The 21,547-nt window shown below is 40.4% G+C and overlaps 2 protein-coding genes across 2 annotated transcripts in view; one reads left to right on the top strand and one right to left on the bottom strand.

Annotated features, from left to right (window-relative positions):
- Window positions 1-3,282: 3,282 nt before the first annotated feature.
- On the top strand, window positions 3,283-4,642 carry LOC113913740 (purine nucleoside phosphorylase-like). The gene has a single exon (XM_035722840.1). The coding sequence runs from the start codon at window positions 3,283-3,285 to the stop codon at window positions 4,204-4,206; it is 924 nt and encodes a 307-aa protein (XP_035578733.1). The 3' UTR covers window positions 4,207-4,642.
- Window positions 4,491-21,547, bottom strand: part of NXPE2 (neurexophilin and PC-esterase domain family member 2) — a 105,323-nt gene continuing 88,266 nt past the window's right edge. Inside the window, 1 exon segment of the mRNA XM_027577952.2 lies at window positions 4,491-4,613. Within this exon segment, the coding sequence (XP_027433753.2) occupies window positions 4,491-4,613 (123 nt within the window).

Raw genomic sequence — 21,547 nt, 5'->3', positions numbered from 1 at the left:
TCTATTCTGTTGATCTATGTGTCTGTTTTTGTGCCAGTACCATACTGTCTTGATGATCACAGCTTTGTATTACAGCTTGAAGTCAGGCATTGTGATGCCCCCAACTTTGGTTTTCTTTTTCAACATTCCCCAGGCTATCCTGGGTCTTTTCTGATTCCATACAAATTTCAGGATTGATTGTTCCAGCTCTGTGAAAATTGTTGATGGTACTTTGATAGGGATTGCATTGCATGTGTAGATTGCTCTAGGAAGTGTAGATATTTTCACAATGTTTATTCTTCCAATCCATAAGCAAGGAATGTTTATTCATCTTTCTTTGTGTCTTCCTCAATTTCTTAAGTGTCCTGTAGTTTCTAGAGTACAGACCCTTTTACCTCTTTGGTTAGGTTTATTCCTAGGTATCTTATGGTTTTTGGTGCAATTGTAAATGGGATTGATTCCTTAATTTCTCTTTCTTCAGTCACTTCTCCAAAGAAGACCTACAAATAGCCAACAGACACAGGAAAAAGTGCTCAACATCACTTGCGATCAGGGAAATACAAATCAAAACCTCAATGAGTTACTGCCTTACACCATTTAGAATAGCTAAAATTAACAAGACAGGGAACAACAAATATTGGCGAGGATGTGGAGAAGGGGGAACCCTGTTATACTGCTGGTGGGAATGCAAGCTGGTACAGCCACTCTGGAAAACAGTATGGAGGTTCCTCAAGACGTTAAAAATAGAGCTCCCTATGACCCAGAAATTGCACTACTGGGCATTTATCCTAAAGATACAAGTGTAGTGAAAAGAAGGGGCACCTGCACCCCAATGTTCATAGCAATGTCCACAATGGCCAAACTGTGGAAGGAGCTGAGATGTCCTTCAACAGATAAATGAATAAAGATGTGGTTCATATATACAATGGAATATTACTCAGCCACCAGAAAGGATGAATACCTACCATTGACATGGATAGAACTGAAGGGGATTATGCTAAGTGAAATCAGTCAAGCAGAGAAAGACATAATCGTTTGACAATTCTTGTATTCCACATATGGTTTTGCTCATATGTAGAATACAATAGCACAGAGGATCATAGGGGAGGGGAGGGAAAACTGAATGGGAAGAAATTGGAGAGGGAGACAAACCATGAGAGACTCTTGACTCCAGGGAAACAAACTGAGGGTTGTAGAAAGGGAGGTGGGTGAGGGGATGGGGTAACTATGTGATGGGCATTAAGGAGGGCACATGATGTGATGAACACTGGGTGTTATACACAACTAATGAATCCTTGAACACTAAATCAAAAACAAATGAGGTACTATATGTTAGCTAATTAAATTAAAAGTTTTTTGGCTTCAGGTCTCACACTCAGGTCTTTAATCCATTTTGAGTTTATTTTATGTATGGTGTAAGACATGTGGTGGTCCAATTTTCTCAACATCACTTATTAAAGAGACTGTTTTATTTCCCCATCATATATTCTTGCCTCCTTGGCCGTAAATTAATTGACCATATAAGTTTGGGGTTATTTCTGGGCTCTCTATCCTGTTACGTTGACTTATATGTTTATTTTTGTGCCAGTACCATTCTGTGTTGATTACTACAGATTTGTAGTATAGTTTGAAATCTTGGAGTGTGATACCTCCAGTTTTAAGATTGGTTTGGCTACTTAGGGCCTCTTGTGGTTCCATACAAATTCTAGGATTATTTGGTCTTTTTCTGTTAAAACACACACACACACACACACACACACACACACACACACACACACACACACACAGGTTATTTGTCTTTTGATAGGGATTGCATTGAATCTGTATATTGCTGTGGGTAATGTGGACATTTTAATGATATTCTTGCAGTCTATGATCATGGCATATCCTTCCATTTATTTGTATCCTCTTCAATTTCTTTCATAAATGTCTTACAGTTTTCAGGGTACAGCTCTTTCACCTCTGTGGTTAAACTGATTTCCAGATATTCTTCTTGATGTAATTGTAAAGGGGATTGTTTTCTTAATTTCTCTTTCTGGTAGTTTGTTATGAATATATAGAAACAAATTTCTGTATAGTTTGTATCCTGGAAGTTTCCTGAGTTCATTTATTACTTCTAACAATTTTTTGGTGGAATCTTTAGGGTTTTCTAGATCTCGTCCTCTTTTTTAATGCTCTCTCAAGTCAAGCTTTTACTTCATGCTACTCACATTTCCAAGGTAAACTTATTTTATTCCCTCTATTTTATTTTTTGGTGTGCATTCTTCTTTCCACTTGTTTCCCGTTCTAATTCTACTCATGGGTAGTACAATACAGTAATTAAAGGCATGCGCTCTAGAGTCAGACCTGTGTTCCAATCCTGGTCCAGCCACTGACACTGGTGTGATTTTTGGCAGATTACTTAACCTCTCTCTATCCCAGTTTTCTCCTCTGTAAAATGGGATGATTTTAGTATCTTCCTCAGGGGTCAAAGGAAGGGAAAAAAAAATACCAATATTAAAAATCTGTTGCATGTGACTGATACCTAGTCCCCTCCTCAAAACTATTAAATATCATCATCTTTTACGTTGTATTTTTCATTCTCTTCTTACTCCTGTCATCCAATTTTCACTTGTTTTTATTCACCTCACCTCAACTCCCTTAAGTTCTTTTGTTGGGTACATTCAGGCTGTCTTTTTCTAACAGTGGGTATCTAGAAATGGAACTGAATCCAGACAAGAACAGCAACAGGAGAGTTAGAAACCCACCGATGTAGATAATGTAGAGACAGGGTGTGTGATCTGCGTAGAACACGAAGTTATGTTCCTTATCATCCCGTTGTGGTTCTGCTGTTAAATGATCACTTATTGTACTCTGAAGCATGGAGCAATGATGACGGATTTGGGAACTTTAAAGAAATCATGGATAAGCTAAACCAGATGATCTCCCATGAACGCTGCTGCCAGCTCCTACCTCCATGTACTCACCATGATCAACCTCAGAGGAGTCTTCTAAATGCCCTGCTGGAGCTGGGAGAATATTCCAGGGGAAGGAGGACATATGGCAGGTATTTTCTAATGGAAGGTATTTCAGGAAGGGTGACCAGCTTCAACAATGGGAGTACCTTGTCAAGCTCCCGTCACTCTGGGATGGCCTGGTCATTGTGTTTCTTTTGCTCATCCACCCCTGGGGGGAACAAAGGGGCTTCTGCTCTCTAGAGAGTAAGAAATCCTTTGCCAGATCCTCTCAAAATCCCAAGAGTGACATTGGTACAGAATGGTGAGCTTAACTGTGCCCAGACCTGGATGCATTAAAAAGAGAACTATGGGGGATCCCAGAGGCCAAGGGCGGCCTCCTCGAGAGGGCGGCGGCGGCGCCACGGAAAACCGATTTACCTATGATGATTATCAGAACACGAGTGAATGGCTTCTGTGCCACACCAAGCACCGACCTCAAGTGGCAGTCATCTGTGGTTCTGGGTTAGGAAATCTGGTTGATAAATTAACTGACAGCCAGAGCTTTGACTACAGCGAGATTCCAAACTTTCCCCGAAGTACAGTGCCTGGTCGTGCTGGTCGACTGGTGTTTGGGTTCCGGAATGGCAAGGCCTGTGTGATGATGCAGGGCAGGTTCCACATGTATGAAGGCTACCCGATCTGGAAGGTGACATTCCCAGTGAGGGTTTTCTTCCTTATGGGCGTGGACACCCTAGTGGTCACCGATGCAGCTGGGGGACTCAACCCTGAGTTTGAGGTCGGAGATATCATGCTGATCCGTGATCACATCAACTTTCCTGGCTTCAGTGGTGTGAACCCTCTCATAGGGCCCAATGACGAAAGGTTTGGACTTCGTTTTCCTGCCATGTCCGATGCCTATGACCGGGATATGCGGCAGAACGCTCACAGGGCCTGGAAACAGATGGGGGAGCAGAGAGAGCTGAAGGAAGGCACCTATGTGATGTTGGCAGGCCCGTCTTTTGAGACTGTGGCTGAGTGTTGGCTGCTGCAGAGGCTGGGGGCGGATGCTGTTGGCATGAGCACGGTACCAGAAGTTATAGTTGCAAGGCACTGTGGACTTCGAGTCTTTGGCTTCTCCCTCATCACTAACAAAGTCGTCTTGGATTATGAAGCCAAGGAGAAGGTCAATCATGAGCAAGTACTAGAGGCTGGGAGACAAGCAGCACAAAAATTGGAACAGTTTGTCTCTATTCTTATGACCAGTATTCCACCACCTGCCAAAGCCAGCTAACCAGCCCTGGAGTGGTCTGGCCTCTCCATAATGGGATCCAAGTAGCTACTACATACTTCGGCCCCTTGCTGGGGTCACGTGCCTCTGCGCTTCAGTAGTAGGAAAAGAGGAAGATCACTAACCTTCAGCTTTCCCATTTCTCCCACCAGACCCTTCTGCACTGGCTCTTCTGCTCAGTTATCTCAAAGCAGTTATCATCTCCTCCCCCAGCCCAAGAGCTAGAACCCAAGCCCTGCTGTGCCTATGCCTGGGTGTGACTTGGGCTGTTGAACTTGGCCCAGTAGCTACTGCTGTCCTTTTGATGTAATGCTTTCACATTCCTGGGGACTCGGTTCTGCCTCCTCCAAAGCACTAGAGCCCACACGAGGGCTAGCCCAGTCCGATACCCCTTGGAGTTTTGTATTACCCTATTTTGAGAATAAAAAGAAAGATGAACTAAAAAAAAAAAAAGAGAGAACTATGGGAGCCATACCCGTAATATCAATTTTCTAGTAGCTGTATTTAAAAAGTAAAAGGACACAGATGAAATTAACTTTAATATTTAACCCAACATATTATCATTTCAACATATAAAATTATTGAGATAGCTTACATTTGGGGATTTTTTTTTTAAACTAAATCCTTCAAATCTGGTAGACATTTTATGCTTACAGCACCTTGCTTTAGGCCAGTCACATATCAAGTGCTTAATAGCCCTGTGTGGCTGGTAGCTACTGAATTGGACTTGGCAGCTTTCGATCAAGAAGACTTCTACTGCATGAAACCTGACATGTTCCCTGCCCCATGTGAAAGAACAGGAACGGCAAAGTGTCTTTTCTTAGTTTCAGAGAAAAACATTTGCTCTACAGATAAATAGGCTTTCATCAAGAGATGCAGAAGGATGAGACTAGGGCCAGGTCAGACTCCCTCAGGTAGGTCTTTTCCTAGCTGAGTTGCTCCACTATTAACATGGAGTTCAGCAGTCAGATCCATCAGCTCTGTGTCCTCCAGGTCAACTGAACTTGGGGAGTCTATTTACAGGGAACTACTCATTTTACTTGCACTATTCCAACCTCCTTTCCCTGAAAGGGCCTTTAAAAGGAGAACACCCAGAGAAGCAGCCTCCCTGGAAGACTAGTTAAAGGGTTTCAAGGAGGAGAGACTCTCAAATCCTGCTGAAAGGTTTAAAAAAAAAAAAAAAAAAACCTGAGCCTGGATTGTTGGGGAGGTCAGAGACCACCCCAGCCTGTGAGGCAGACAGAATCCACACTCAGCTGTGTGTGAGCTAGACATGTATGTCCATGGACCTACGAGTCCAAGCACAAGAGACCTGAACTGGGTTTTGGGCAAGGAACAGCGGGAGAATGGGACTGAGCAACTCTTTGTAAGCGGTAGGTGTCACCATCACGGAGGGGAATTGGGACACGGTCTGTGGGGCTCTGATCACCAGCTGGAGAACCTTACATGTTCAGGAATGTAGAACATTTGAGGTTTTTGAGAAAGGAATGGACCTCTAAGAAGACCTGTACCTTGCCTAGGAGGAGGGGAAACGAGAGTGGACTCTGGCCACCCATGGCCTAATTCATCTTCAGCATCTTGGGCAGCCTCTTGATCTTGAAGTTTCCTCCTTCGCCTTGTGGGGGTCAGACAAGACACTGTCTGGCTTAACAGTGATCACAGCAGGGCTTCCTCCCAGTTTGTCATCTTTACTGCAGTGCAGCCTCCTGTATACTGATAAGTATAAAGCTTCTGGCAGGACCTGTGTGGGGGCAGCGGGGATGGCATTAGAGAGCCAGGGCCCAACGCTGGGCATGGTGGATTCCTGCCTCAGACCCCACTTACCTTGAGAGGTTCCCAGCAGAGGAATGAGGTCAGGAAACTGCTTAAGAAAAGACACAAACATTCTTGCCTTGAGTCCCCCACCACCACGGCCACCAGAAGCACAGGGCTGGTGGCAGTTGCTTCTGCAGACCTTCCACCAAGCCTGGGGAGGTGAAGAGTCTGTTACTCTTCTAACCTTTCCTTGTGTGTATGGGTCCCGTGGTCCGATAGTCACTGCTATCTCTGATTCCTAACAGAGACCTATAGTAACAAAATGGGCAACAGTCCACCCCGAGAACTGTGGAAAAGAACAAAGTCACAACCAGACAGCTCACCCACCCTCCATGGGTCCGTGGCACCCAGGCTTCTGCCACACTAAGCCACTGCTTCCGCTTACCCCCTGAACCAACACTGCGGTCTAATTTTTGGAAATTTTCAGTATTTCTCATCTGCTGTTAGTCTTCTTCCTTGTTCTAACTTGTTATTCATTCTTTAAAACTATTCTGTCATTTTTTGGGGGGCCAGAGAGGGAGGTCAAAGGAAGGATGAAATAGTAGTGGAGGAATACCATTTATCTCGCTAGCTGGCAGGAAAGCCCTGACTACAGGCAATCGGACATGAAATGTACAGTTGACCCTTGAACAACATGGGTTTGTACTGCATGGGTCCACTTATACATGGATTTTTTTTCCCCCTATAAATACAGTAAAGTACCGTAAATCTATTTTCTCTTATGATTTTCTTAACTTTTCCTTTCTCTAGCTCACTTTATTATGAGAATACATTATATAATACACATGACATATGTGTTAACTGTTATTGCTAAGGCTTCCAGTCAACAGACTATTAAAGTGTTGGAATAAAAAGTTCTACATGGATTTTCAACTATGTGGGGGGAGGTTAGTGGCCCTAACCACTGCATTGTTCAAGAGTTTATCTAAAGTAACGAAAAGATGAACAGAATCCCTAAAAGGAACAATATAAGGAACAAGTTTCACCTTGGTGGAGAGAAGCTGGAAGTAATCCAGATTTCTGCTCTTTCCCAATGGCAACTTAGTGGATTCTAATGTCCGTGTGATCAATAAGCAGAAGTATTAACTTTAATCCATGTTATAACTCCCTGATGACCTAAAAGCCAGAAATGGCTCCCTCTTTGGAGGGACTGAGCAGGGTAAAGCACTTTCTATGTCATACCATTCAATTGTACTTGGGCTTGCTTTAACATATAAATTCTTATTTAAGAATTAAAGAAACTATTTGTGGCCTTCAGTTTTGTCAGAGATTCCTGAAACCTGAACATTCCAGCTACACTAATGATTATAGGTAACTATAATCACAGCAGTTTCATTGGAAATTCTACCAGATTTATACCCTTATTATGGATTTCAGCTGACCCAGAGAAAAGTAGCAATGATGGATGTGACCTCTTCCATTTCCCTGTACCACAGGAATTCTGGGCATTCTTTTCCACTTTTTATTTTGAACATTTTTTAAACATTTCTATAAGTGGGTAGAATGGAATAATATGAATCCTCAGATACTTATTATCTGGTTTTAACAATGAATAACATTTTAATATATTTCTCCATTTATTTTGTTTTGTGTTGGCTGAAGTATTTTAAAGTAAATGTCAGACAAATGACATTTTACCTCCAAATATATATGTATGCCTTTTTTAAAAAAATGGCATTTCTTACATAAGGACAATGTCCTTATTTCTAAGAAGATTTACGATAATGCCTTAAGTTCATCTAATACCCTATTCATATGCAAAATTCCCCAGTGGTCCCCAAAACCTCTTTTATCAAACCAGGGTCCAATAAATGATCACAAATTCCAGTAATTGGATATTCTACCTCTTTAAAAAGTTTTACTGAGGTATAATTGATATACTGGACGTATTTGATTTACACATTTTGAGTTTGGACGTATGCAAATACCCAAGAAACCATTGTCACAATCAAGGTAGTAAACCCGTCCATCACTTCAAAGTTTCCTTGTGCCCTTTGCTTTTATTTTGTTTAGTTTTTGTGTGTGTGTGTGGTGAGGACACTTAACTTGACCTACTCTCTACAATTCAGGTGCATGATACAGTATTGCTTGTTATAGACAAAAATGTCGTAGAGCAGATCTATGGAACTTCCTCATCTTGCATAACAAACTTTGTATCCATGTGCAACTCCCCATTTTTCCTTCCCCCAGCCCCTGGCAACCACCATGCTGTTTCTTAAGTCTTAATCTAGGATAGTTATCTAAAACAACTCCCCCTTCTTTTTCCTTGACCTTGACTTGTTAAAAACAGGCAATTGTTCTGCAGAATATCCCATTTTCTGGATTTTTCTTGTTTTTATTTGAGTATAGTTGGCACACAGTGTTACATTAGTTTCAGGTGTACAACAGCGATTGAACAAGTTTATACATTATGCTGTGCTCACTACAAGTGGAGCTGCCATCTGTCCCCATAATGCTACTACAATATCAATGAATATGTTTCTTATGTTGTGCTTTTTATTCTTGTGATTGATTTATTCCATATCTGGAAACCCCACCCTCCCCTCTGGCAACCATCAGTTCTGTGTATTTGTAGGCTAAGTCTGCTTTATGTTTGTTTATTCTTTCTATTTTTTTTTTAGATTCCACATGAGTGAAATCATAAAGTATTTCTTTCTCAGTCTTATTTCACTTAGCTTAATATCCTCTAGATCAATCCATGCTGTTGCAAATGGCAAAATTTCATTCTTGTTTATGGCCAAGTAATAGTTTAGTGTGTGTGTGTGTGTGTGTGTGTGTGTGTGTGTGTATACACACACCCATCTTTTTTATTCATCCGTGGACACTTACATTGCTTCTATCTTGACTATTGTAAATAATACTGCAATAGACAAAAGGACATATCGCTTTTCAAAGTAGTGTTTTCATTTTCTTGGGGTAAATGCCTGGTAGTGAAATTATTGAATCATATGGTATTTCTACTATTAATTTTTGGAGAAATTTCTGTACTGTTTTTCACAGTTGTTGCACCAATTTATATTCCCACCAATAGTATATGAGGGCTCCTTTTTTTTCCCCACAGCCTCTGAGTTTTCTTACTGTTTCCTCATAGTGTTACTTAATTTGCTCCTTTATTCTTATAGGTTTCTTACAACCCAGGAATTAGGTCTGGAGATACTATTAGATTCTGGACAAAAATTCTTCACACTGTATCACATCAGAAGGCATATGGTGATGGATTGTCTCACTTTTAGCAATATGTAGGGGGTTTAGGTGGTGGCAGGCTGCAGTCCCAATTGTTTAGATGTACTTTCTCTTACCGCCAGGAAGTCATTTGTGGGGTGACATTTGGGCACCTCGTGAGTATCTTCAATTACTTTAGAATCTATTAATGACTATTACCTACATAAATGCGTTAGGAGTTTAAAACCTGGTGATTTTCTAATTCTACATTTATTAGCTGGAACAATTCTGTTAAGAATGTTCCTTCATCAGATCCTTTCATCTCTTTGGTTTCCGTGAAATACAATTTACACAGGAAAAGCAAGATGAATTATTTTGCCTTAATTATCAATTTTTAAAATAAGTCTATACTAGCTACCTCCAATGATGATAAATGAGATTTCCTCTCTATCCCTCTTTCTCTCCCCTCCCCATAATCTTAAAGAATTTTATATATTCAATGTATCTCAAACAATTGTAGTTCTTTTCAGTGTGCAGACTCCCATATTTGACCAGTGAGAGCCCCCTTGAGTTCCTTTTCAGAGAAGAAAAGCTCCACTTTTTTTTTTATAAAAAAGAATTAAGCATTACCTATGAAACTTTATTCATGGCTGCCAGAAGCCTGAAAAAAATAGAAGCGATGAACTCAGAATTATCTTCCAAGGTAAAAGAAAAGTATGTGATATTGAAGGTAGAGGACTAGGAAGAAACTGTAAGAAATGTCAGACATTGCAGGGTTGGGAAAGAGTTGGATAGAAGTAAATCAAAGAGCAAACACAAAAAACCTCAGGATGGTTTTTACAATGTACATGAAATTTTGATGCAGTTGTTTTTAGGCCACATTTTTACATTTACACCTAATCCAGATATCCTTTTAAGCAAAGGGAAGAGAAGAGACTCAGAGAGACCCACTTGGTTCTTCTGAAAGTGTTTAGGAATGTGCATCGCTGTCACCATACCCCTCCATCACCCACACCCCGACTAGAAGTCCTGCTTCTGAGAGTTACCTTGTCCTTTATTATCTTATTTTCATTTATTATGTTCAATTAGCCAGCATATAGTACATCATTAGTTTTTGATATAGTGTTCAACGATTCATTAGTTGTATATAACACCTAGTGCTCATCACCACAGGTACCCTCCTTAATACCCATCACCCTGTTACCCCCTCCCTTCTGTAACCCTGTTTGGTTCCCGGGAGTCCAGAATCTCTCATGGTTTATCTCCCTCGCTGAGTTCTTCCCATTCAGTTTTCCCTCCCTTCCCCTGTGGACCTCTGAGCTATTCCTTACCTTGTCCTTTAACTCCATTCCTGACTCCGGAGTCCTTAATTTTGAAAGGGCCTTCCATGTCTTCTGTAATGTTTATTAATTATATCAATAAGGATTTTTCTATTTTTAGGAGATAAAAATTTAAGGAATTCTGCTATATTCCCCAGAATACTGTCTACTGTTTTGTTAATGGAACAGGGCAATTCCCCTAAGACAAAGTGATTAAAAACAGGAGGTATTTGTACTCTCTTGACGACAGGGAACAGAGGGTTGCTGGAGGGGAGGTGCCTGGGGGGATGGGGTAAGTGGGTGATGGGCATCAAGGAGGGCACTAGATGTGATGAGCACTGGGTGTTGTATGCAACTGATGAATCACTGAATTCTACTGCCGAAGCTAATAATACACTGTATGTCAACTGGAATTAAAAACCAAAAACAGTAGCTATTTGTAGTATCGGTTGGCTTTTCTTTTACATAACGCAAGTGCCTGGCAAGCTTTGATTGCCTCACACCCACTTGGAGGGGGCTACCAAATAAATAAGCATATCACCAGCCACATGCCTAGTTAAAGAGGCAGGCCACCTCCCCCAACTGAGGCTCCTTTGTTTTAGAGATCTTAGCTGATTTCACCAGTTTTTTTTTTTTTCTTCTCACACTTTAAATTCCTGCTCTTATGCTTAAAATTCATCAATAGAGTGAGCCTGCAAAATCCTAAGCCTCCACCCTCAACCCCAATAAAAGCAGAACCCTAGGTTCATAGGTACATTCTCCTCATAAGCTTGCTGTGTGGCGCCAGGTGTGTATAATTTTCAGGCCTTATATCAGTACAACCTTTACTTTTTTTCCCAAAGTTTCCTCATGGTTATTGCTCAAGGGTGTCTTGCATTCATAACCACAAGGGCCAGTCCAACCACAACATTGGTTATCGATAGGCTGACACTGGCACAACATAGTATTATGATGACAGTTATTACTCAAGTTACAGCTCAACTCAAAAGCAATAAAGCCAAGATTTAAGCCAGAATCTAAATCTGGTTACTCAATTATAAAACCAAAGTTTAATTGTAGGATTGAACAGCAAATTTCTCATCATAAATTTAGTAATATTAGTGAATAAAGTAGTAAAATATTTGGATGAAGCACCGGGAATGAGATTAAGTTCAGGGGTGGGGTAAAAACTGGCAATGATTTGGGAGCATTCAGTTTTCATGTTAGCTAATACGCAGCAATAAAGGCTAAAAATTGAATGCTACCCCATCCCACCACCTCCAAAAAGGATAAAATTGACCAAAAATAAATATTGGCATCGAAACTTACTATTTCATGACCATTATCTTGCATAGGTCCTACAAAAGATCTGCAACCTAAGAACTGAGCATGGTTACATAGATGGGGTAGGAGTGGACATGTCTGTGAAGCAGAGAACTGCTCAGTCAAGAGTGGGCCATAGGGACTTAGAATCTTTTGCTACTAAAATTCAGACTTGGTTTGATTTCACTGCAGTCTTTGTTCCTTTAATCTGATGAACGTGAGGGAACAAAAGAATAGAAATATTGGGCTACACTGAATTTGGTTTATTAAAATTAGGCATCTTGATGCATTAGAGTGGCACTATTCTTATGGTGGCATACTTCCTTTCCTTGAAATGATGATCTGAACAACAGGCTAAACAACCTAATGCATCACATCGTATATATCAGCAAGTGTTGGTTGTTAATGTTGACTTTGATGATAAAGATAGTAACAGCTTACATTGAGCACTTATATTATTCCAGAGTTATTTCACTAAGTACTTTAGATTAATCCTAGCAAGTAGATACTCTTAGTACCCATTTCACAGATGGTGCAACTGAGGTACAGAGAGGTTAATTTGTCCAAGGATGTGGTGCTAGTAAGGGACAAAGCTGGGATTCAAAACCAGGCTGCTCAGAGCTTAGTTTCTTAATCACTATTTCATTATGATTGTATTCTTTTATTGGCAAATACATTCATCATTCATTTTTTTAATTTTATGTTAATCACCATACATTACATCATTAGTTTTTGATGTAGTGTTCCATGATTCAGTGTTTGTGTGTAACACCCAGTGCTCCATTCAATATGTGCCCTCTTTAATAGCCATCACCAGGCTAACCCATCCCCCCACCTCCCTCCCCTCTAGAACCCTCAGTTTGTTTTTCAGAGTCCATAGTCTCTCATGGTTCTTTCATCCAGTGGTTACATATTGAATGCTTCCTATATCCAACACAATTGTGCTGGGCATTGTAGATAGAAAAATAAGACTAGAACTCTTCCCTTCAAGTGGAATCTAGTGAACATTTTCTCCTTAGGTTTACTCAGGATAACCCACCCAAGCTTTTAAGTTTCTCCTGTTCTGAAGTCCCCAGCCAACTCTCTCAGACCTGAAAATTTCCTGGGGCCCAAACAATTCTCGTGACTCTTATCTCCACAACAGACCCAGAAGGAGGACCCACTAGACCCACATCCAGTCCTGGCAGAGAGAGCTATTTCGAAGATGGAGGAGGGAATAAGAAACCGCTACTGAGTTACCAGGCCACTGGAGAGAAACAAGGGAAGGTATGCCCCAGGGTGTGGTGTATTTACTTGTACCTATTCTTACTCTTCCCAAATGCTTCCCACTGAGAGGCAGGTGGCCTTATTTCAAACTTGCAAATGAGAAAACAAGCTCATTGAAGTTAAGTGGTTTTCTGAAGGTCATCCAACTCGTTAAGTAGTGAAGATTACATTTGAATTTAAGAATGTTTAACCTAGGGGATGATACTCTTTCCGCTCCAGCAGAGGCCTCATGCCTTCAGGGTTGGCTGGAGTCCACTCAAGCGATCTGGTGAGATCTGATTACGTGCATCTGCTCCAACTCCATAGTCAGTGATCCCCCGTTTGTAGTTTAAAACCAGCCATGGAGGGGAGTACTTACACCACAGAAAGTGGCAGATGCTACAAATCAGGGCATTTTTTTGTCCAGGTTGCTTGTTGTTGAACGCTAACCTGCACACCAGTGGGATCTATTAAATGGAGAATAAGCGTGTGACCTAGGTTAGAAATGACTCTTAGCTGGTCTGCATGATGGAGCCAGGCAGAGTTAGGTTAAGAGGAAGGCAGCCAGGAATAACCAGGTATGCCAGTCTAAACTCTGAACCAAAGGTCAGCAAATTTTTCTGTAAAGGGCCAGATGATAAATACTGTATGCTTTTTGGCCATATATTCTTCTTTGTTTTATTTTTACAAACCTTTAAAAAGGTAAAAACCATTCTTTCCTTGCAGGTAATATGAAAACAGGCTACAGACTGGGTTTGGCTGATAGCCATCAGTCTGCCAACCCCTGCTATAAACTAGCATCTGTTCTATAGAAATGCCAAACCTATTTGTTTCAATTATTCTTAGAGAAAGTGTTTTTTTTGTGATCGGAAGGAGTTCTGCCATCATCTGCTTAGAGTATGAAACACTGAAAACACCACCTGCCTACCCCCTAAAGACATTAGCCTCATACCAAACTGCCTTCTGAGTAGAGCAGATCTTTTTTAATCCCAGAGCTTTTATTTGGCTTAGTGGGATATGCAGCTTGGGGTCCGAGCTGACTTGCTTAGGATAACTGGGGCAGCTTTGAACTTTCTCTGCTTTACCACTACATAGACCTCTGCTTACCTTCTCAATTATATGCTCACTAAATAAAGTGCTATTCATAGCGAATAGTTAAAATGGTTATTTCTCTGCCTACATCCCACTTTGCAGAAAGTACATATTCTAGACCTGTGATCTAGATAAGTAAGACAGAGATGAATAAAGTATACAAGAAACATACCCACTTATATTCCACAGCATTTTTATTCCATCTACCATGCCTCCCTTCTTCCTGGGATAACTAATGTGTAGGAAATGGAGTGAACTTCCATGAGTGCCAGACTCCCCCCCTCTTTTATATTTTCTTCATGAAGTGGAGCAGAAAAGGAGGCCTAGAGACCTACTTTCACTGGATCCAGAGTGGGGGAGGGGAGGGACAAGCTGCCTGTTGTCAGGCCCCACTGAGGCTGCTTTTCCTTGTCCAACCTGCTGACAAAGTTTCCATGAGGATTGTGAATTACCTTTCTTGGGAGTTGCTTCTCTCTACTTCCCACAGGGTCCTGTGGTGAGAACGCAGGCAGGCAACAGGTTTAGATGAGCACTGAGGAGGGATCGAAGGGCAAATATACGTACAGAGTAAACTGTTTCACCTTGGGGAACGTGGTAAAAGAGGCTACCTTAGGGTATCATTCTAAAATTGATCCTGTTGCCAGATTGCCAGGCTGGATGTAGTAGAATTACACTGGAAGACTATTAAAAAAAAAATACAGATTCCTGAGCGCTACTCAGGAGAAGTTTTATTTGGTTGGCCAAAACTTAGATCTGTCAATCCATGTCTTCTAAAGCCTTCACAGGTACCTGTGATGTCCAGGCTCCTGGGGGAAGCTGACCCTGAAAGTGCCCTCATAGGAGAAGGCATTGGTTCTCTGAGTGTGGCCTGCAGTAGTTTCTCAGTGGTCAGGAGATGTTTGGGTAGTTCTCAAAGGAAACCACTTGAACATTTTATTGTATTTCGTAAGTGTGAAGTGAAATACATTCCTTCACACCCTCCTTGGGCTATTTTGAGGTAGGTTTCTATCACCTGTTTTTGGGGGCTTTTTGTTTTTTTTTGTAAAGTCTTATTGAATACAAAGGACTAAAGCCATGAAAGAATTTATATAATTGTTAGGCAAAATTATGATTTTCCCAAAGCTTCTCTATATTATTAATAAAAATTGCTTTCTAAAAGATGGTCCGTGAATCATAAGGTTGGTTTAGTCAGTTGAACTTTCTTTAAATTTTATTTTAATTCCAGTAGAGTTAATAGTGTTCTATTAGACTCAGGTATATAATACAGTGATTCAATAATTCCATATATTACTCAGTGCTCATCAGGACAAGTGTACTCTTAACCCCTTCCCCCCTTTTTTTTTTTTACCCCTCCCCCCCCCACCTCCCGTCTGGCAACCAGCAGTTTGTTCTCCGTATTTAAGAGTCTGGTTTTTTGTTTCCCCTTTTTTCTTTGTTCGCTTGTTTTCTTAAAGTCCACATATGAGTGAAATCATATGGTATTTGTCTTTCTCTGACTGACTTTGTTTAGCATAATACCCTCTATGTCCATCCATGTTGTTGCGAATGGCCTTATTCCTATTTATGGCTGCATAATATTTATATATGTATCATGTCTTCATCTATTGATGGATACGTAAGTTGGCTATTGTAAATAATACTACAATAAACATAGGGATACATATCTCTTTTTGAATTCGTGTTTTTGTATTCTTTGGGTAAATAGTGAAACAACTGGATCATATTGTAATTCTATTTTTAATTTTTTAAGGAAACTTCGTACTGTTTTCCACGCCTGCTGCACCAGTTTGGGTTCCACCAACTGTGCAGGAGGGTCCCTTTTTCTCCACAACCTTGCCCACACTTGTTATTTCTTGTTGTTTTGATTTTAGCCATTCTGAAAGGTATGAGGTAATATCTATTGTGGTTTCAATTTGCACTTCCCTGGTGATTACTGATGTTGAGCTTTTTTTTGTGTGTTCCATTGGCCATCTGTATGTATGTCATCTTTGGAGAAATGTCTGTTCATGTCTTCTCATTTTTAACTGATTATTTGTTTTTTTAGTGTTATGAGTTCTTTATAGTTTGGGGACCTATATACATATATGTATATACATACATATACATGCATATATGCACTTATAGATATGTATATACATATACACACGCATATTCACACAGACACACACACACATACACTTTTATCCTTTTACTGGATATGTCATTTGCAAATATCTTCTCCCATTCAGTAAGTTGTCTTTTAGTTTTGTTGTTTCCTTTGCTGTGCAGAAGCTTTTTATTTTGATGTAGTCCCAATAGTTTTTTATTGCTTTGATTTCTCTTGCCTCAGGAGGCCTATTTAGAAATATGTTACTACAGCCCATGACAGAAATTACTGCCTGTGCTTTTTTCTGGAAAGGTCTCTTTAAGGTTTCAGGTCTCACACTTAGGCCTTTATTCATTTTGAGTTTATTGTTGGATATGGTGTTAGAAAGTGGTCCAGTTACATTCTTTTGCATGTAGCTGTCCAGTTTTTCCAACACCATTTGTTGAAGAGACTTTCTCCCATTGCATATTTTTGTCTCCTTTATTGAAGGTTAATTGACCATTTAATTGTGGGTATATTTCCATTGATCTGTGTGTCTATTTTTGTGCCAGTACCATACTGTTTTGAATATTACAGCTTTGTAGTATATCTTGAAATCTAGGATTGTGATACCTCCAAATTTGTTCTTTCTCAAGATTGCTTTGGGTGTTGGGGGTCTTTTGTGGTTCCATACAAGTGTTAGGATTATTTGTTCTACTTCTGTGAAAAATGCTGTTGGTGTTTTGATGCATTAAATTGCATCAAATCTGTATTAAATTGCATTGTATTAAATCTGTAGATTGCTTTGGCTGGTATGAACATTTTAACAGCAATTGTTATCCCAATCCACGAGCATGGAATATCTTTCCATTTGTTTGTGTCATCTTTAATTTCTCTCATATATGTCTTATAGTTTTCAGAGTACAGGTTTTTCATCTCCTTGGTTAGGTTTACTCCTAGGTATTTCATTATTTTTGGTGCAATTGTAAATGGGACTGTTAATTTCTCTTTCTGCTACTTCATTAGTGTATAGAAAATGCAACAGATTTCTGTAGATTGATTTTTTTTTTTTTTTGGTATCCCGTGACCTTACTGAATTTATCAGTTCTAGTAGTTTTTTGGTGAAGTCTTTCGGGATCTCTATATATAGTATCATGTCATCTGCATATAGTGTAAGTTTTATTCTTCCTTATGAATTTGGATGCCCTTTATTTCTTTTTGTTGTCTGATTGCTGTGGCTAGGACTTTCAGTACTGTGTTGAATAGAAGTGGTGAGAGTGGACACCCTTGTTTCCGATCTTAGGGGAAAAGCTCTCAGTTTTCACCACTGAGGATGATGTTAGCTGTGGGTTTTTCATATATAGTCTTTATTATGTTGAGGCCTGTTCCCTCTAAACCAACTTTGCAGAGAGTTTTATCATGAGTGGATGTTGTACTTTGTCAAATGCTTTTTCTGCATCTATTGAAGTAATCATGCTTTTTAAAAAAATTTATTATGTTAATCACCACACATTACATCATTAGTTTTTGATGTAGTGTTCCATGATTCATTGTTTGCGTATAACACCCAGTGACAATTCAATATGTGCCTGCTTTAATACCCATCACCAGGCTTACCCGCCCCCCACCCCCTCCCCTCTAGAACCCTCAGTTTGTTTCTCAGAGTCCATAGTCTCTCATGGTTTGTCTCCCCCTCCGATTTCCCCCCTTCATTTTTCCCTTTCTACTATCTTCTTTTTTTTTTTAACATATAATGAACTAGAGAGTATTATGCTAAGTGAGATAAGTCAATCAGAGGAAGACATGTATCATATGATCTCACTGATATGAGGAATCCTTAATCTCAGGAATCATAAGCTTTTTATCCTTTCTCTTGTTCATGTGATGTATCACATTGATCAATTTGCAAATATTGAAGCACTCTTGCATCCCAGAAATAAATCCCACTTGATCATGATGAATGATTTTTTAATGTATTGTTGGGTTTGGTTTGCTACTATTTTGTTGAAGATTTTTGCACCTATGTTCATCAGATATTGGCCTGTAGTTTTTTCTCTCTCTCTCTCTCTCGTTGTTGTTGTTTTTAAGCCTTTATCTGGTTTTGGTTTCAGAGTAATGCTGGCCTCATAGAATGAATTTGGAAGCTTTCCTTCCTCTTCTCTCTTTTGGAATAATTTGAGAAGAATAAGTGTTAACTCTTTATGTTTGGTAGAATTCACCTGTGAAGCCATCTGGTCCTGGACTTTTGTTTCTTGGGAATTTTTAAAATTACTAATTCAATTTCATTGCTCGTAATCAGTCTGTTCAAATTTTCTATTCCTTCGTGATTCAGTTTTGGGAGGTTCTATGTTTCTAGGAATTTATCCATTTCTTCTAGGTTGTTCAAATAGTTGGCATATAGTTTTTCATAATATTCTCTTGTAATCCTTTATATTTCTGTAGCGATGGTTATTTTTCTTCTGATTTTGAGTCCTTCTCTTCCTCCTCTTCCTCCTCTTCCTCCTTCTCTTCCTCCTTCTCTTTCTCCTTCTCTTCCTCCTTCTCTTCCTCCTTCCTCTTCCTCCTTCCTCTTCCTCCTTCCTCTTCCTCCTTCCTCTTCCTCCTTCCTCTTCCTCCTTCCTCTTCCTCCTTCTCTTCCTTCTTCTCTCTTCCCTTTCTTTTCTTTCTTTTCTTTCTTTGAGTCTGGCTAAAGGTTTAACAATTTTGTTGATTTTTTTTTTTTTTCAAAGAACCAGTTCCTGGTTTCACTGATCTTATCTAATGTTGTTGTTGTTTTGTTTTTTAAGTTTCTATTTCCTTTGTTTCTGCTCTAATCTTTATTAGTCCCTTCTTTCTACTGGTATTTGGCTTAGTTTGATCTTCTTTTTCTACCTCCTTTAGGTGTAAGGTTAGGTTGTTTTAGTTTTTTGCTTCTTGACATAGGCCTGTATTGCTATAATCTTTCCTCTTAGAGCAGCTTTTGATGCAGCCCAAAGATTTTGGACCATTGTGTTTTCATTTTTATTAGTCTCTATGTGTTTTGTTTTGTTTTAATTTCCTCTCTTTGATTTCTTGGCTGACCTGTTCTTTGTTGAGTAGCATGTTATTTAACCTCCATGTGTTTGTGCTCTTTCCAGATTTTTTCTTGCAGTTGATTTCTAGTTTAATGGCCTTGTGGGCAGAAAAGATGCATGGTATAACTTCAATCTTTAATTTGTTGAATTTGTTTTGTGGCCTAATATGTGATCTATTCTGGAGAATGCTCCATGTGCACTTAAAAAGACTGTGGATTCTGCTGTTTTAGGATGGAATGTTCTGAATATATCTGTTAAATCCATCTGGTCCAATGTGTCACTTAAAGCCACATTTTCCTTGTTGGTTTTCTGTTTAGATGATCTGTCCATTGATATAAGTGGGGTGTTAAATTCCCCGGCTATTATTGTATTACTATCAGTTACTTCCTTTATCTTTGTTATTCGGTGCTATATGTATGGCTATTCCCATGTTGGGTACATAAATATTATAATTGTTATATCTTGTTGGATTATTCCCTTTATGATTATGTAGTGTCCTGCCTTGTCTCTTTTTTTCTTTAAATTTTTTTATTATGTTAATCACCATACATTACATCATTAGTTTTTGGTGCAGTGTTCCATGATTCATTGTTTGCGTATAACACCCAGTGCTCCATGCAGAACGTGCCCTCTTTAATACCCATCACCAGGCTAACCCATCCCCCCACCCCCCTCCCCTCTAGAACCCTCAGTTTGTTTTTCAGAGTCCATCGTCTCTCATGGTTCCTCTCTCAAAGTCTATTTTGTACAATGTAAGTATTGCTGCCCTTCCGTTTTCATGATAAATGCTTTTCCATCCCTTCACTTTCAATCTGCGTGTGTCTTTAGGTCTAAAATGAGTCTCTTGTAGGCAGCATATAGATGGATCTTGCTTTTTTATTCATTCTTTCACCCTATGTCTTTTGATTGGAGTATTCAGTCAATTTACATATCAAAATTATTGAAAGGTATGTACTTATTGCCATTTTGTTACTTTCTGGTGATTTTGTATTTCTTCTCTGTCCCTTTCTTCTCTCGATCTCTTCTCTCATAGTGCACCAGAACCTGGCACTTCATGCATGTCTTATGTGTACCCTGCTGTTGTGACTGAGCTGCATTTGCCTTTAGTACAGTCCTCTGTAATGGTTCTCTTTGCTTGTTTGCAGGGTTTTGTCCCTGTGTTGTTAGTGGGTCATTCTGAGGCCACCTTGGAGCTGAGTGGAGTCAGAGCACACATTGGCCAGAGCTGCAGAGACACTGAACCACAGGGTGCTCTCCCTGTGTCATCCCCTGAGAAACTTTCCCTGATGGGCAGGGCTTGTGGCCAGACAAGATGTGTGCCTCAAACCTACTGCTGGGGCTCCAGTCAGACAGGTATGTATGGTTATCTTCCCTTCTCCCTGGGGCAGGAGTCACTTTGGAGTAGTGCTGACCCCTATCAGGGCTGCTTACACACTGCCAGGTTTGTGGCTTTGCTTTGGAGGGACTCTTGCCAAGGGCATGTTGGAAGATGTGTCTGCAGGAGAACACGGGGTGGGTGACATGGTGCCAGTAAGGTCTGTGCAGGTCCACTCCAGGAGGGGATTTGTAGCTGCCTGGGAAACCTGTCAAGGCTGGCTGGGTCAGAGAGGGTATTTCTGCAGAATCACACAGGGGTGGGGCAGGCTATTAGCAAGCTAGGTGGAGAGGGTTGGTACCATGCTTGCTCCCATGGGTGTCTGTGTATCCAGGCTGGGGGGTGAGAGAGACAAATAGCATTTACCAGCTCCTTTGTTCTTGGAGAAGTCTCCCAAAGATCCCTGCCTCTCTAGCACATGTGCCGAGATAATTAAATCTTCCAGTATACTCCAGACATTTTTCAAACTGCTACTTCTGTGCTGTATCTCAGCTGGGCTATTTGTTGTGCTGTCTTTTTCAGGGCAGGGACTCACTTCCCTATAGTCTCCCACTCTCCCAGAGCCAAGCCTGCTGATTTTTAATATTCCAGGTGTTAATTCCCAGATTGCCCCTCTGGTTTTCAAAGCCAAATATTATGGGAATTTGTCTTTCCAGTGTGAGTCCCTCACCCCGGGGTACCTGGCATGGGTCTGTTCCTCTCTCCTCTCTGCACCTGGGGCATTCCTCCCTCCCATGGATAGTCCTGCTGGTCCATTTGTCTCCTGATGGTGTCTCCACCCTTCCCTACCCACTTTGAAGTAGCCACTTCTCTTTGATGAAGCCATTTCACTGTTTAGAGTCTGCTCTGCCAGTCTTCAGATAATTTCCCCTGATGTAGCTCTTACCTAGTTGTATCTATGGGGACTCGGTAAGCC

Source organism: Zalophus californianus, chromosome 11 (genome assembly GCF_009762305.2).
Source record: "Zalophus californianus isolate mZalCal1 chromosome 11, mZalCal1.pri.v2, whole genome shotgun sequence".
NCBI classification, from domain to species: domain Eukaryota; kingdom Metazoa; phylum Chordata; class Mammalia; order Carnivora; family Otariidae; genus Zalophus; species Zalophus californianus.
Note: the sequence above shows the minus strand (reverse complement) of the source record. Positions and strands in the feature narration are given on the sequence as shown.

What these genes read in the sequence shown, in the direction of transcription:
- LOC113913740 (XM_035722840.1), top strand. Translation starts at nt 3,283, where the DNA reads ATGGGGGATCCCAGAGGCCAAGGGCGGCCTCCTCGAGAGGGCGGCGGC.